The following is a 16,211-nucleotide window of genomic DNA, read 5'->3' as shown; positions in this document are numbered from 1 at the left end:
GTTTTATCTGAAAGTGGATGTAAAACTTGTGAAAATTACTACCTTAGTAGCTCTAGAAGAGGAACCTTCCTCTGCTTATCCATTGAAAATCCAGTGTGGAGAACAGCAGTATCGATTTATCATATGTTGATCTCCTATGTGCTTTAAGCCAAACCAGGAGAGATCTTGGCTAGGAGCAGAAAGCTACTGATTTTCAGAGGGAGTGATTTCACATTTAGTGAAACCAGTGCCAGTGTTTTTATGTATTGCACTCAGTTTTGCACCATGCTTTCAGACCATTCCTCTTTGGCACTGCTGCTTAGCTTCTGAGTAAGACCAAGCTCATGCTGTTGCTGTCACAAGGCTTCCTACCCGTTCAAACCAGGCACTGTGGCAACATATTTGAAAGAATCTTCACCCACAACTTAGCCTTGAAAATGTTGCCAATAATGAATTCCTTCCTTAACCAACACTTACTTTCTGGGAATAGTGAAACAAGGCTGCTTTGGGCAAGTGATGTGAAGTGATAGGTCTGCAAGCCCTTGTTATGACTCACCTTCGTTTCTATCACGTGTTCCTCTGCTACTTTGTCCTTTGCCTTTATCACACTGTACACACTTGTGGCTCCCCAGAAGATAGATGGTGTTTGTTGTAAAACATTCTGAACGTTTTTCAAGTGAGTTACGCCCTTTCTGTAAACCCAACAATAAATTACAATGAGTTACTAATTAGTAGGGGTGTTAAAATACGAAATGATGTAACGAGCAAGCTGCATTAGCCATTTCCTGTAGGAAAGAAGCATAGAGAGTTAATTTGCATCCAGATGCTTATCCAAATAGAAGTCATTACAGGACTGGAGCTTAAGCTGACACAGGTCAGCGAGGTGGCCAATATCACCAAGCCAGAGGGGACGGGGTTCCCTCTATCCCAGTGTCTGACTTTCCTGCTGCTCACACTGCAAGCAATCTAGAGGCTTTCAAGCAACTTCGCTGGGTTTGGGAGCTTTGTTTTGTAATTAACGTCCCGTTACTCATGCTGGGAGCATGTCGTGTGAAGGTCAAACACTTGGAAATAGAAGGGCCAGCCGCTGGTGGAGGTAAAATTAGTTCTGGTGTTTCCACTGATGCTTCCTGCGTGCGGAGACAGCGCCGGTGGGTGCCGCAGAGGGCACGTCGGCAATGGCATCAGCTGCTGCAGCAGGGAGCCGCCAACGGGAGGTCTGCCCGCGCCCCGGGGCGGCTGCTTCCAGCATCCCGATCCGTGCTGTGACGCGGGGATTTTGTGTTCTAAACGAGAAGCTGAGGCGCACGGGGGAGAAGGAGGAAACCGTCTGTCTTCCGTTCCGCCGCGGCGTTCCTAACCCACGCCCCGGCCCCGCAGTCGCTCAGCCGGGGCCGCTTCAGTGGTGCTGAGGCCGCCCTGAAGCTCGAAGCCGTTCTGTAGGCGGTCCCGCAGCTTCTCGGTAACCCCCCCGGGCTCTTTGGGGGCTTTCCGGCGCGGTTACCCACCGGCCCCGTCCCGCCCGCTCCGCCCCGGCAGCTCGCGGGGCCGGACGCGCTGCCTTCCTGCCGTTCGCCTTCGCTCCCGGTGCGGTGCGGCCTTCTCCCGTGAATCAGCACTGACTCAGCCGGCCGGCATCTCGCCGTAGAAAGCAGACCGTTGAAAGAACGCTCTCGGTGACCGTAATCCACGTCTTACGGCGCTGACGGAAAGTCACGGCACGCACCGGGCCCCTCCGTCCGCGGGCACAGGGCGACGCTCACCTCCTCGGACCTCCGCGGCCCTCCGCCTCACCCCGTTACGAACTCCCCGGGAGGCACCGAACCCGGGAGCCGCTATTGCTGAGGGTCCGTAAGGGAAGAGGGGCGGTGGGCGGGGTCACCTTGCGCTGACCCCCCCCCCCGCTCCCACCCTGTGCTGCGCGCGCCGGTTACCAGGGCGACAGCGGAGCGGCCAATCAGCGCGCCCCGTGCCCGCCCATTCTTTCTCCCGGGTGGGCGAGCACCAATCAGCGGGCGCTCCGGAAGCCGGCGGAAGGCGCGTGCCCGCTCAGCGGCTCTCTCCCCCAGCCTCGCTCTGGGCTGGAGCTGAGACCCGAGAGCCAATCAGAGCGGAGGGAAAAAGCGTGAGGCGAGCGGGCCCGCGTGCCGCGCTGCCTATAAAATGGGGGCCGGGCGGGGGCGCCCGGATCATTCGCAGCTGGCGCTCGCGGCGGAAGCGCGCCGCAGAGGGAGATAGAGGGACCGTGTGAAAGCCGTCCGCCCAACGGCCCTTCCCCGCCGCCGCCCCCTCCCGCCATGAAGACCAAGTTCTGTAACGGCGAGGCCGACCCCTCTCCGCTCGGGCTCCTCCTGGGCTGCGACCCCGGCTCCGGCGGGGGCGGCGTCGTCCTCCCCGCCGCCGGGCAGCCCCCCTCGCCGCTCTCCCACGGCGGCCCCGAGGGGAAGGATCCCGCGGCGGCGGGCAGGGGCGGGGGTGCCGTGAGCCCGACCTCCCCCGTGCCGCCGCCGCCCGAGGAGGAGCCGCCGCTCGACCCCCGCACGCGGCGCAGGGCCTATCTGTGGTGCAAGGAGTTCCTGCCGGGGGCCTGGCGCGGGCTGCGGGAGGAGCAGCTCCTCATCAGCCCCATCAGGTCAGTGCGGGCGGAGGGGCGGGGCCGCCTCCCGGGGGACCGCGCGCTGCCGCTTCTCCTCGCTGCTTCTTTCCTCTCTCGTTTTTTTTTCTTTACCTTCCTTCCGAAACCCGTTGGGAAGGGGCGGGCGGCACTCGGGCTCGTGCGGCGGCGGCGGCAGCGGCACCGCCTGCCTCCGTAGCTTCGCGGTGGGGGGGGGGGGGGGGATGGTGGCACGCGTCCCGCGGGAGGTGGGGCGGCGCGGTGCCTTCCAGCCCCGCTGCGGTGCTGCGATGGGCGCTCGTGACTCAGCGCGATGACAGCTGTGGGAGGTCCGGGCCGCCGGGGTGGGAACGGGGGTGTCCTCGAAGCGGCGTGGGAGACCTTTGCCTCTTTTCCTTGCGAATTAAGTCATCTTCGTGTGAGTGCGTGTGCCGCTGGGCTCCTTGGTCGGTGTCCTGGTGCTCCATCGTTCTCCTATACCCGAGGTGGTCACATTGGTCGTTTTAGAGCACGGCGCTGCTTATAATTCCATTCGAGTCCTCTCGAGTTTGCCTTCCTAACGCTTACGGGGTTTTTTTGAGACAAAGAAGCATGTAAATACCTCTAGCTAGCAGTAACAAAGTCTAAACAGCTGGCAAATGTTGGCTGACCACCTAAAGAGCCTGAAGGTGCACGAGTCCATGGGACCCAATGGTATCTGTGCACCGGTTCTGAGGGAACTGCTATGCATCCTATTCAAAAGGCCACGGCAGTCTCTGGTGTATCAAAGTGAGTGTGATCGGCTTGTACCGTTAAATGTATCGAAAATCAAGTAATTCATTGAAATCCAGCACAGAAGGCCTGTGTGCTTTTAGTTCTCTCTTGGCAGCGGTCACAGTGAGTTCACAGAGGGAGAGAATATCAGGGGAACTGATGCCGTCCTTCAGCGATTGAGTAGACTGATGTGTCTGTGATCCCCATGGCTCAGCTCTGCTTTCATCCTTGTTAGTCTGCTTGGCTGGCTGTAAGCTCTTCAGTTCTCAAGTCTGAGGCTTTAGCACAGCTATTCTGGTATTTCTTGGAGCCCTCCCCTCTGAGATGCACTTGAGAAGTCGCTGGGCGTCTTGTGGCTGGGAGGAACTGAGGGGGGGCTGACGTTTCAGATTGGCTTAAACTGTGGGAATTGGTGGTGTTTTGGCCCGTACTTTCTTTGAGAGCAAAGGAAGACTCGCAGTTAGTCAGCACGGGTATGAGCACACCCCTCTGCCGTGGCTGTGATTGTGGGAATATATGGTTGGCTTTGCAAATAGGTGACCCTTTTGGAAGGGCTTACCAGTCAGTAGTTTGAGGTAGGCTGCCTTTTATTGCCCTCGTTTTAATAGTAGAACTTGTGAGGCTTCTGTTGAATGGAGTTCAGCCTGAGGAGTTTGCTGCCCTTGTTTGTCTGGAGGGGGTCCAAGAGAGGGACTTCTGGACTTCAGTGCATTTGCATGCAGGGTACACTTAAGTAACACGAGTGATGAGAGAGAAACTCAGTCCATAAAATCTACTGGAGAAGAACTAAATAAATCCTATATGTTTATTTCTCCTATTTAAATACCAATGTTTTCATTCAGGATCTAGAAAATCTTTCAAGAAGCTGTCTAGCGCAGTGCCAGGGAAGCCAGACATGTAGTTGGTGTAACTAACCAATCCTGATTGCCTCTGAGTGGTTGGGTTCTGATCTTCATTTGATACCCTTTCCATCTGTCTGGTTTTCCTACCTGTTCGCCCCCACGGCTCAGTGACTTCATATGATTTCCCTAAACATCCCTTTTTGAACGCCTGCCAAGCCACCTGGTTCTCTTCTGCCTGCTTTCTTGAGCACATTGTGCAGCTGCCGTTTTACCCCATTTTCTCAGGTTTTTTTTTTTCCCCTTCTCAATCATTGGCTCTCAGTCTGTAGTCCATCCCCCCTTCTGTCAGCCACCTCCCAGCAGATACATACCAAGTCATCCGCTGTCTTGATGGCTCTCTCCAAAAGGTCCTTCTGACTTTGCAGGGGGATTGTAAGAGAACCCAAATGATTATTTAAAAAAGCATTAAGGTGAGCGTCAGGCTGGCGCTAAGAACTGTAATTCATCCATTGTATTTTGGATCTGCCTGGAGTCCTGGAATCAGAGCTCACTGTGGGGTATCACTAAATGCCTGTGCTTCGGTGCTGTGGGTGATGGGGAGAACAGCATTGCAATGGCGTTGCAAACTACAACACGGGTAGTACCATTGAGATACTGGAGTTACTTCAATAAGGTGATGAAGTAGCATGCTGCGGGTAAAAATGACCAGGCTTTTACATCTGTGCCTCCTCATCCCTTTTCTGTTAGCTACTACTTTTGGATCGTATCTGCTTTTGAAAGTGATAGGGTGAGATAGACAAGGCTTTTCTTTTTTGGTAGTCGTGATTTGCATTTCTGTTCTGGCAGTAAACCAGAAGTTTCTGTACTTTATGGCTGCTCTGACAGGAAGTAGTAACGTGGGTCCTTTGCAACTCAAAATATACTGTGATGTTGCAGAAATGTTGTTAATGAATGTACTGAGAGCCACGAAAACAATGCAGAAAGACAATGTGGTAAGGAAAATGCAGATTGAGTAGAATGTCCTTGAAGTTTGACTACCAGAAACTAGGAAGTACTGCTTTCGTCTGCCATCTGGCCTGTAAAGCTGTAAAACACGGGTGCTGTCACTTTTCCTGGTTACATGAGAAGTCAGCATACTTGTATGGAACCCGTGGGTGGCTGAAGTGCAGATCTCCCCAGTTTGTGCCTTACCTGATAAGACTGAGATCAGTAGATCAGTCATTGGTAGTAAAAGGTGTATTAGTGCGTCTCCGGTTCATAGCAAGTTACGAACTTGGTATGTTCATAGCTCATCCAAGTTAGCAAGTAATCCATTCTCTTCTCTTTGCAGAGGTGGCCTCAGCAACATGCTGTTTCAGTGCTCGCTACCTGATTCCATTGAGACAGTTGCAGATGAGCCACGGAAAGTTCTGCTGCGCTTATATGGTGCAATCCTGCAGATGGTGAGTACATGGAGTGCCTTGGGAGCGGGAGGGCTTCTGGAGCTTAATGGAGATGTGTTTGGAGATCTTCATCTGTGACACACTGCTGTGTTATCCATTTGGGCATGTGTTTTAGCTGCAGTGGGGTAGATGGCTAGCTTAAGGCAGTGCTCTTTGTAGTTTGTTATTGTCTAGAACTTACACTCCTTTCTACGCAGATCCTGGCTGGCGTCTATCAGCTGAAGACTCATTTGCTGTCCGTTTGATCAGTAATGCTTTGTTTATGGTGTTAAGTTTGGACTCTGGTGTTCCTGAAACATTATTAAAATCTGCTTCTGTACAGTGATGTAGGACTGGCATAACTAGCAAGAGGAGTAAACCATTTAATTTCAGCCTTAGTCGGGCTTACAACTGAGATTAAAGTTTTTGTCAAACTTAACTGACACGATGCTCAAGCATTTTATTAGAGACCTCGTGAGTAACTGTGCTATGGAAAGACTTGATCTATAGTGTTATAATAAAACCAATGCGCAAACATCAATGCCATATAGCCATCTCATTCCAAAATAACGTTTTCCCAAGTGCTTGATGTGCCCCATAGCTGGCATAAAAGCTTCACAAGATATTTATCAAACTCTTGTGCTGTTCCTTTTTTTTTTGTCAGTAAAAACAGTAAAATGTCAACAGCATTTAAATTTGTCGAACCTTCAGAGAAGTGGTTGGCAAATCTGTTTGAAGCTGTAGGAAAATTTTGTAGAGATGATCTCTTCTAAAGCTTACAGCCAATTGCTATGGGACTATATGGCAGATCTTGTATCCATCTCTGCTAGACGTTTGATTACACTGCAGTAAATCACCATAAGTGTTCGGCCTTATGAACAATGGCAGCTTCATAAAATTACGTTTGGATGTTGACAATAGTTTCTATTTGACATAGAGGGTCTGGTTTCATTATCTGTTAATTTGTGATATTTTCTAATAGTCGCTTGCTTTGAAAAACTGATCCAATATCTGCAGGATATTGACTGTTCTGGAAATTTTGGTCCATTCTTCCTGCGTCTGCTGCTTTGACCAAACTGACTATCCAAAATCTCATTGGATACTGTCCCTTAACTGGCTTTCAAGTGTTTTTATGTAACGTGAGATGCAGACTTCACCAGAAATCACGTAAAAGATTGCAGTGATTTGGAGTAGCATGGAGCATTTGACTACACCACTGTATGCGTGTTGGGAAAGTTAAACCAGAAGTGTGTAAAAGTGAATTAATTCCAGTTTAAATAATCTGTACTTTGGCTTAAAAGAAACCAAAAATAAAGCAGAGGAAAAAAAAAAAAAACTCGGAGAAACTGTTTCTGAAGCAACTAGGATTGGTGATACCTTTTTTTTTTCCATAATTATTAATGGCTTTAATGCAGTACTGACTTGATATGTAGACGTCTTCAGTAGGAACATGGGCTATAAATCTTAATGTAGTGATAGAACTTCTGTTGCCCAAGAGCTGTGAAGAAACGTAGTGCTCCCCCCATCACCCTTTTTTCTTTTGTAAAGGACAAGTAGACTCTAGTGTTTGGTTGCCCTTCTCTTCCCTCAGGGTTTTCCTTAACTTGTCTTTTCTGTGCCCTGGTTTGCTGAAGAAATCAACAAAATTGGGGGCTCTAAAATCAGGGAACTAATTTGGTTTGAAAATTGAAAGTGTGTTCATAACTTTCTAACCTTTCTGCTCTTGGTGTTGAAGGATCTTTTGAGATGTCTAACTTCCTTTATTTCCGTAGTGGCAGTGAAATGACTGCTCTTGTTGGTGCAGTTCACTAAAGGTTAAGTAAGCAGAAAAAGTCCCAAGGTAAAACTTTCAGATTGCATTGAGGTTCACAATTTTTTGTCAACAAACATTTGTCTCTTCCAGCCCCTGTACCTTAAATGCAAGTTAAAATATAAGCAAACTGCTTTATTGGGGTATTTTGAAAACCTAACTTAAGATTCGTATGGATTTCAGCGTGGCTTAAGCAGAATCCTATGACAAGCCTCTTGTCATGTCCTTCACTTTTTTTTAATTACATCACTTGAGTTTAAAGCCCTGTAGAAATTAAGGGACCCCACTTAAGTTGAGTTTTGAGACCTTAATGCTAAAATCAAGACTTAATTCTCAATGGCTTATCTCTAACTGACACTGGGTATTAGTAGTTACCACTTTTTGAGTCATTGTAGTACGTTTCAACTCTTGCCCATCTTGTTTTCTGTTGCAATTGGAGCACAAAACAGTGATACCAGCTCCTCTTATTGTCCCTGTCAGTACAGCAGATCTGTAGCAATCTGCCCCAAATTGATACAGCTACAGCTGACAAATGAAAGTAAAATATTCGAATAGGGTAGAAGTGAAAAGTAGGCACTCCATACTAACTTGAGTGAATAATACTGACACCATCATTTTCTTTGAGCCACCTTTTAAAGGAACCTTTTCTGCAGTTTGAAAATAGCCCCAGTTTGCTTATTACAAATCTTGGAAGACACAAATGTCAGTACATGAAACTCATCCAATATATGCCATGCCAGTTGGCTAAAGCTGCCACGCAGGGAAGGCTTTGTGCCTTCCTCTGTCATAACTGATATGTTAAAGCCAGTTTTTTTTGTGTGCATGAATGTTGTGGGGGGAGTTGGGTGGAGATGAATGGAACTAGCTTGGCCATTGTTACCAATGGTCATACTGGCATGGATGTTTAAAAATCAAGGACTTCTCTTGAGTATATCCTTGAGCAGAACTTTTTTTTTTTAAGACAAGAATCTGTGCTTGTGACAGGTTAAAGTACTAACCACATTAAAACTCAAACATTTGAGGCACAATGCAGATATGTCACCCATTGGAAAAGGGGAAATGTCTTACTCTGCTTTTATTCTCGCTCCAGCTGAGTAGCTAAATTTAAAGAGGAGCATTGAAAATACAACTTCCTCATTGCAAAATGACTGGAATTGTTGGCTAAATTCAGTTGCAATTACTAAAGCAAAAAGTTCTCCGCAGCGCCGTTTCATGTTCAGACCTCAAGATTGGATTTCATATACAGATCATCACTGCAGTAGTTCTACTTAAATTCAGAAAAAAAGAATTCCCACCTCCTAGAAATACCAATAGGATCTCAGCATACGTTAGCGCCAACAAAAGAAAAGCCCAAATTAAGGTGGATTTCTTTGAAGTTCCCTTATCAAAAGGTAAAGTGGTGATTGATTCCCATTCTTTTACACATGTCAAAAGAACCTTGAACTCTGTTTCACTGGGGCTCTGTTACTTTGCAATAGCTAAAAGAAAATCTTGCATAGAAATGAGGAAAACCAAACCAGTATACCTAACATTCGTCTCTGGTCTCTCAATTTCTTTGTGAGCAGACACAGAATAAGTATGAATGGTCGCCACTGTTCTGTGGCAAATCCTTTTCCATACCTGCCTTGCTGCCTTTTGTTCTTTATTTTTTTAACTAAATAAAATGCAGACTGCTGTGTAACTGTAATTATCAACGTCTTCTGTGGTTGTCGCTGTCCATGTCTGTTTGTAGCATGGAGTAACTACAAATCCCTGGCACTGGCAGACGGCTTGAAAGAAACCAAACACCTCTTACGGGGATATATTTGTGTTGGGTGGAGTTAAGGGTGTTCTGGGGGTAATGTACCACTTTAGTTGTATATGCATGTGTTCTCTGCTGCAGGCTTGCCCATGCGATCGTGCCTAGAGCACTCTGGTTTCCAGGTGACAGACACGATTCACGGTATAGTATGAGATCTCTGAAGTTGGAGCGTTCTCTACAGCTTTCATTTTCTTTAGTACTGGATGTCAATGTTTAAAAATAAGGCTTAAGTAGCACCAGCTACTGTCTGTGCATCTGAATGTTTAGAGCAATAACAAAATCTCAAAATATTGCCCCTTCCTTTCCTCTGCTCCCTCATAAGAGAATGGTAACTTGAAATGAAGAGGATTAGAGAAGTCTTTGTGGCTTTTGAACAAGAATTCCTAGTTCAAGTCCTACACGTATTAGATACTAGGACTTCCTGATTAATGTGTTTCTCCAGGCCTAGCAGGGATCAGAGATGAAAGGCAGGTAGGCTCTCAGGAGCAGAAATAGTCACTGCTGAATCTAAAACTGTTTGTGTTCCCACCCTGTTCAAATAAACGTCTTCTGCCAGCTTCTAGAATTAGAACAGGCTTCCCCTGCTGCCTTAACTTCTCAGTCAGTCCATTGTAGTGTCGTAATTTCTTGGGATTTGAAAATACTGCAGTGCTATGATTAATACCTACTTGGAAACAACTAAAGCTGAATATATGCAGAAAAGTGGAGTTAGTTTATAAGTTTTGCATTTGCAGGCAGAGCTTGCAGTTACGTTGGAAAAAAGGTACAACTTGCTCCCTCTCTACAGAGTTCTTCCATCAAGCATCTTCTTAAATACTATTTGTCTTCTAATTACAAAAGAAATAAATACGGGGAGTTGGGGAGAAAATGCTGGAAGAACTCCATGCTCTGTATCAAACTGCCAGGTGTGTAAACACAGCCTGGTTGTCCTCTAATCACAGATAAAGCGGAGTGTCTCCCCTTCTAGGACTTTGATCTCCTATCTGTAATGTGCTGCAGTTAATTAGCTTCCATGATCAGTGAACCTCAAAGTAGACTATATGCAACTTTTGATTGCCTTTGTGCATTTAGTTGTCCTCTCTAACTAAAATCTCGTGAGATTTCTGTATTTGCTTTGAGCACAGACCTTCTCACAGTAACAACCACTGAACAAATAGTTAGATAGTTTGTTCCCAAAGATGTAGAGCACGTGCCCATTCTTAGTTGATATTTCTGTTCAGAGGGACTGATTAAAATCCTCCAGAGGTTATTTAGTCCTTCTCCTATTTGAGTAAATAAAACCTCCTCATTGCTATAAAAGTAAATAGCTCCCAGCACTGGGCCTAAGTTGGAGTGGGGTAGTGGAGTTAACAACACCTGAAGTTTTGGTTGTTTGAGCCAAGAGGGTGAGCTGGTTATGTAGATGAATATCTACGTGATGGTATCTCATGATTTGAGGTGTTTGGCTTTGAGCCACTTTTCTCATAGATGGTTGTGCAGACAGAAAATCGAATCGCAGCGCTTGAACATCTGTTGAACTCTTAAAGAGTTTAACTCTTAAATTTCTGTTACATGAAATCGCATCCTGCTTTACTCCATTCACATTGACTGCATGTACCGGAGGCTTTGCTAATTCTAGGCTGAGTACATGGCCACTTGTGAAGACTGATCCTCTCCAAGCTCCCATTCCTATCTACAAGTTGTTTGCGAATTACTTTGCATTCATCCTCCCCTGGACACTAATGCCGTATGCTGAGGGAACAGAAAAGAGGAAGGGGTGCTGCAGAAGTCTCCTTTTCTGATGACTCTGCAGTAACATCCCTAACTGCCTCCTCCTAATGGCACAGTGGATGCCATTAGGGTATCTCCAACGCTAATTTGAGGTGGACTCCTTAGAACTGGCTAGCTCTTTACACGTGCCTTCTGTAAAGTGGACGCCAGTTCAGGTTCTAGGGGAAAGCCTAATCTGCTTACCTTCTGATGAACTGAGCCATTCTGAGAGCACCATTAATCAGGAAAGACTCCTGGATGGTGAGTAACTTTCTGACTGTTCAAGAAAAAATCTGTAAGATGCAATAGTGGTATTGATGTAGGACATGCTTGTTCAGAGAAGCTCTCTGTAAATTACTTTAATGCTATTGTGTAGTTACACGTTTAGCTTTTAGTGAATGCGTTTTGACTTTATTAATTTCCTTGAAAGGAATATAAGCTAATAGTAGCCTTCATATTGTCTTGTTTTAAGCTTAGTATCCTAGTGGAATGGGAAGTACTTGCTGAAAGACCATCGATTCATGTTAACTATACTTCTTCTATAGCTTCTGAGATAACGTAACTGCACAGCTCGTGTAAATCGTTAGCTTGTTGTATTGTACTGAAGACAGCTGGTGTTGCTTAACTGTATTCTGTTAAGTTCGTATTTCCACCCGTTCTGGACATGTTAGAACGTTGGGACAGAAAGGTATGCACACGGTTCTGTGAATCACACGTTTTATTCAGAGGGTGGAGATGCAGGCTGCCTTCATGGGCCTCTAAACTCACTCTGGTTTAAACAGCCTATGGTGGAATTGCAACATAAAGTAGCAGCCACAAACTATCGCTAAATCAAAGCAAGTATTTGCTTTCTCTTCTCCTTGCCCTCAGGGCTTTAAAGGACAAGGCTTTTTTTACATCTTGAATTTTAAATGTGTGGCTCCATTAAAAGCATGTGCCATTGAAGGTGGGGTTGCTGAGGGTGTGATTTGGTACTCTGAAGCTGCTTTATACTGACAGTCAGCAAGCCTAGCACAGCACATTTTGCATGGCATTGGTTAAAGCTTTGCTTGTGGACTGCAGTTCTTGCTGATATGTCTTTAGCTTCCATGGGCATCTCATTTGAAGGTAAATCCTGGATTTGCATACCCAGTGCTATGTGCACATAACAGCACGGGCAGTATCCGATAAATAAGGAAATTGTAGCCAAAAGAATTCAGGGAAAAAAACCATTTAAAATTAGGTAATTACAAGTGCTTTGTGAGCTTTACCAATAGTCCTTCAAAAGCTTTCGTGTCATTTATGTAGTTTATCTCTTAAGTTTTAGCTGCAAGAAGAATATCGTCCCAAACGTTGTTCAGAGGGACTTAATTTTCTCTTAATTAAAAGCATATATTTAAGCTTGTGATGCATCGAAATGCACTTTTGAAATACTGGGAAGCAAAAACACCTGAACCTCATCTCCTGGGCTGTTTACAGGAGTGGCTTGGTCTCAGTGGCACATCCTTTTGAAAGGTTTTGGAATCGGTGGAATAGTACTGTGGTCAGAGGTCAGATGGATGCTAGTGCTGTAGTTGTCACAGATCAAGACACTGTTGAGTCACGTAGTTAACTGTAGCTGGCACTTCTACTCCCTTTGTTCTGGTGGTTGCAGGTTAATCATGTTAAATTTCATCTTCTCATTGTGTTTGCTTTTTCTCATTCATAGAGGTCCTGTAATAAAGGAGAATCAGAACAGTCTCAAAAGGAAAATGACTTGCAAGTAAGTAATTAAGTTTGCTTACTTAAGAGAATTTCAAAACTAGGGAAATGCCATGAGCCTGCTTGTTCTGAACCAGTAGTCAATCTGCCTGGTGCCTGGGCTGTGTTTTTAGAAACTGAGGAAAGTAAGGAAGAGAACACATCCATGTGCTCATAAGAGATACAGTGATGTGTCTGTACATAGTTTGGAGATATTTAAGTATTCTACATTAACGTGAAACACTTCCATTCCAATGTAGATGGTTTTGTACCAATTCTTGCCCTTGTAGCTACTGAAGCAGGGCTCTTCTTTCTGTGCTAGAGGAGGGTCAGCACTCTACCTAATCCCTACTCTATAATAAATCAAACTTAATTCTTCTGAGGAAAGTATATGGAGCTGGGGAGTTCCTTTTGAACACAAAGTGGTTTTGATTAGCCCTGTGCTTGGATCATCTGCGTTCTGCAAACTTCAGGCTGCTTGTGTTTGGAACCATTTCTGCTCATCCAGCGTAATATCTGGCGGAGTGCAACTTCTTTATAGTCATCTGAACCGAATTTGGTAGCTTGGATTTTTACCTTGGCAGTATTTCTCCTAGGGGGTAACATTGCAGCTTGTTAGCCAGATGGTTTGCTTCTTACACGTTATCATTTGTACTGTCATTTTTCAGTTCCGTAATGGCTTTGGCAGCGATTAAGGAGGAGTACGTATTACTCAAGTTTAAATGCTGCTTTTTTTCTTGTGTTGTTTTTGCCTCCTGGGAATCTGAAATGGCGTAAGCGTTTTTCTGGGGAGTAGAACTCAATTCACCTTAAACTCATTCTAGAATGTTTGTTTTTGAATGCCTACTTTTGAAGTCTGGGTGGAATTTCAGTGAAGTTAGCGGAGCTGCCCTTGTTCTCAAGCGACCGATCTTATGGCAGAAGGAGTTCTTTTGCTGCCCCATTCAAACCTTTGTCTTTTAAGTGCCAGGTCTGAGAGCGTTCAAATTCAGTGTTCTCCTGCTGCTGTGTTTGGGTAATGTTCACCTGTATTTCTATCTCGAGGCAGGTCTTTCTTGGAGCCATGCAGCCATTCTTATTAATACTGCTGAAACAACATTTAGAAACTTACAGGCGTAGCTGTGGATTATTTGAATGTTCTGCATTTTCAAGTGTCGTAGGTAATGAGGATCAGGCAGACCCATTACGAAAGTAACCAAAATGGTAAATGGAAATCTCTCTGATTGCCACTCCTGATGCATTAAGGGGAATCTTAATGTAGATCAGACATAGGACGAGTGGAAAAACGTGCCTCCTTTTGAACTCTGCTATTAACGCTTGATTTGAGGTTGTAATCTGTGGATAAAGGGCTATAGAGGAACACTAAGTTTGTCAGCTGTTCTGGAGCTTATTTGTGTTGATGGCTATCAAAGTTTCTTTGACTTTTCTTAGGATAAAATGGTGGGATAAAGTTAGGTGGGTTCAAGGAATACTTGAGCTTGAATTCAGGGGAAGGAGCATACTTCTCTTGCAGGAAGTGGATCTACAGGACTGGGGATTTGTAGGATATCTTCACAGACGATCAAATTTCTCAATTGTTCTTCATGTATGAGGTCATTCTTTTCCTTTGGCACTTGCTGTTATCCAAGTATCCTGAATTCTCTTGTAGTGAGACGTGAAATCAAGAAGGTAACATCTTAGTGGGCACGATCAACAGAATTGCTGTGATGAGGCTTTTAAAACACCCTGGTGTTGTAACAGCAACACACAACTTCACTGTCTGTTGGCATTGGGGTCGACATTTAGTAACCTACGTCTAATTTGCTTTTCTTTTTAGTGCTTGGTGTTAGGCTTTAGAACTTCCACATCTATGGAGCTAAGTGCTTGTGAAATGATAATATATATGTCTATGTCTGTGTCTATATATCTATGTCTGTCTATCTATCTATATATCTTTTTGGTGCATTAGTTCTGCCTCAGCTGAGATGGCAAAATAGTGGAGGGCATGGGTTTACTGATTCGTATGCAAGTCATCTGAAACTCTGAAGTGATTTCCTTGATGGCCTCTTCACTTTCTATTGAAGCTAATGCTTCAGAATGTGGTTATAAGTCTTCGCTGCACTTGAAAGTGAAATGCTGCGCTTTCCTGAGAGTGTATCAGTGCCACAAGATGTAGGAGAGTAATTAAAAAAAATAGCTGTGAAACTGCTTGAAGATTGCTTTAGAGTAGAACCTGAATAAAAAGGGTTATCTGCTATCTGAGGCTGCAGTGAGTGTACTCATACAAAAGGCTCTGTAGTCCAAAATGCCTGAGAGCTTTCCTGGTTTTGTGCTCTTGCTACTTAGGCTTGTTAGTGTCATGGGTCAGGTTTTGAGGTGAGCTGCTCAAATATCAGCAGAGTTCATAAACCTCTGGAATGTAAGTACAGCTGGATCCCTGGTGACGTGGTTGCTAGATGGAGAGATTTTATGGCTTCAGTTTTAGAAGTAATCTTTCAAGAAAGCTGTACTTCAGTGACTTTAACTGTATTTAACTGTATTTTTTGAGACATACTTTGTATAAAAAAACCTGCCTGGCCTATGATTGTTATGGGCTGAGTTTACTGATGTAAAGGAAACCTCATGAAGGCTGAGGTATGTTTGGACATAGCGAAGGAAGAATGTTTATTCACCCTCCCCTCCTTAGTGGGAGTTTAAATTATTCTCTCCTTTTAATAAAAAAAGAAAGAGGGAAGATCTGAAACGTGCTTAGTAGAAACAAACCCCGATTCATTCTTCTGAATGAAAAGCTGATTAGTTCAGTCACTCACTTCATTCACTTGCATGATTAAACTGTCCTTTCATGAGATGCTGCTCCAAACCGTGTTAAAATCACTAAGAATAATATTTGAAGTTCCTGTGATGCATTTCAGTAGGATAAGCTCCTTTGGGAAATAAATTTGCAGAGTTCCCACAGCTTAAGGAGGAGAGAATAGTTTGGTTTTTGCGTAGTCTTCCTCTGTCCTGGCCCATGCAGCGGTATCTAAACAGCACTTGTTTCCTCCCCAGTCTGAGACTTGCTAAACTTTCCTGGAGGCACCACATCATGTTTTGATATTTTTTTTTTTCATTTTTGTTTTTCAGGGGGCAGAAGCCATGGTTTTGGAGAGCGTTATGTTTGCCATTCTTGCAGAAAGAGCTCTTGGCCCAAAGCTGTATGGAATCTTTCCACAGGGGAGACTAGAGGAGTTTATTCCCGTAAGTCCTGTTCATGGTTAGTTAGTGGGCTGGTAGTTGTTTTAATTGATCGTGACAGGAAGGTCTCTGAACTGCCCAGAGAAGCAGGGATGTGGGAATGGAATACTTGGCAGTCTGCAGTAAGTGCTAGCTGTAATTCAATACAGTTACAGTGGGTGTTGGAGAGCCCAGTTATAGCTCTTGCCAGGGAGAGATATCTAAAAATTCCTCAGCTGTAGCAGAGACTAATAAATGAAGATAAAAAGCTTGTTAGATACCAAACATAGCATTGGAAGCTATAGAGTAACACTTTCCTTTAAAAGCAGCG

At 45.1% G+C, this 16,211-nt stretch overlaps 2 protein-coding genes across 28 annotated transcripts in view; both read left to right on the top strand.

Annotated features, from left to right (window-relative positions):
- KMT5B (lysine methyltransferase 5B) overlaps nucleotides 1-6,942 on the top strand; it is a 54,650-nt gene extending 47,708 nt beyond the window's left edge. For all 19 annotated transcript variants that reach the window (XM_040701739.2, XM_040701735.2, XM_046942335.1 and 16 more), the window contains 2 exons: nucleotides 5,519-5,630; nucleotides 5,828-6,942. The gene's annotated coding sequence lies outside the window, so the exon portion shown is untranslated. The remainder of the gene's footprint in view (nucleotides 1-5,518; nucleotides 5,631-5,827) is intronic.
- The window catches only part of CHKA (choline kinase alpha), a 47,077-nt gene that overhangs the window by 24,124 nt on the left and 6,742 nt on the right, over nucleotides 1-16,211 (top strand). For 4 of the 9 annotated variants that reach the window (XM_046942358.1, XM_046942355.1, XM_046942356.1 and 1 more), the window contains 3 exons: nucleotides 5,519-5,630; nucleotides 12,657-12,710; nucleotides 15,791-15,904. In XM_046942358.1, coding sequence (XP_046798314.1) covers nucleotides 5,519-5,630; nucleotides 12,657-12,710; nucleotides 15,791-15,904 — 280 coding nt within the window. Of the gene's footprint in view, nucleotides 1-2,167; nucleotides 2,612-2,939; nucleotides 4,659-5,518; nucleotides 5,631-12,656; nucleotides 12,711-15,790; nucleotides 15,905-16,211 lie in introns of those variants that run through there. The other 5 variants (XM_421045.8, XM_046942360.1, XM_015286825.4 and 2 more) reach the window with 5 other exon arrangements.

Source organism: Gallus gallus, chromosome 5 (assembly GCF_016699485.2).
Source record: "Gallus gallus isolate bGalGal1 chromosome 5, bGalGal1.mat.broiler.GRCg7b, whole genome shotgun sequence".
Taxonomy (NCBI): Eukaryota; Metazoa; Chordata; class Aves; order Galliformes; family Phasianidae; genus Gallus; species Gallus gallus.
Note: the sequence above shows the minus strand (reverse complement) of the source record. Positions and strands in the feature narration are given on the sequence as shown.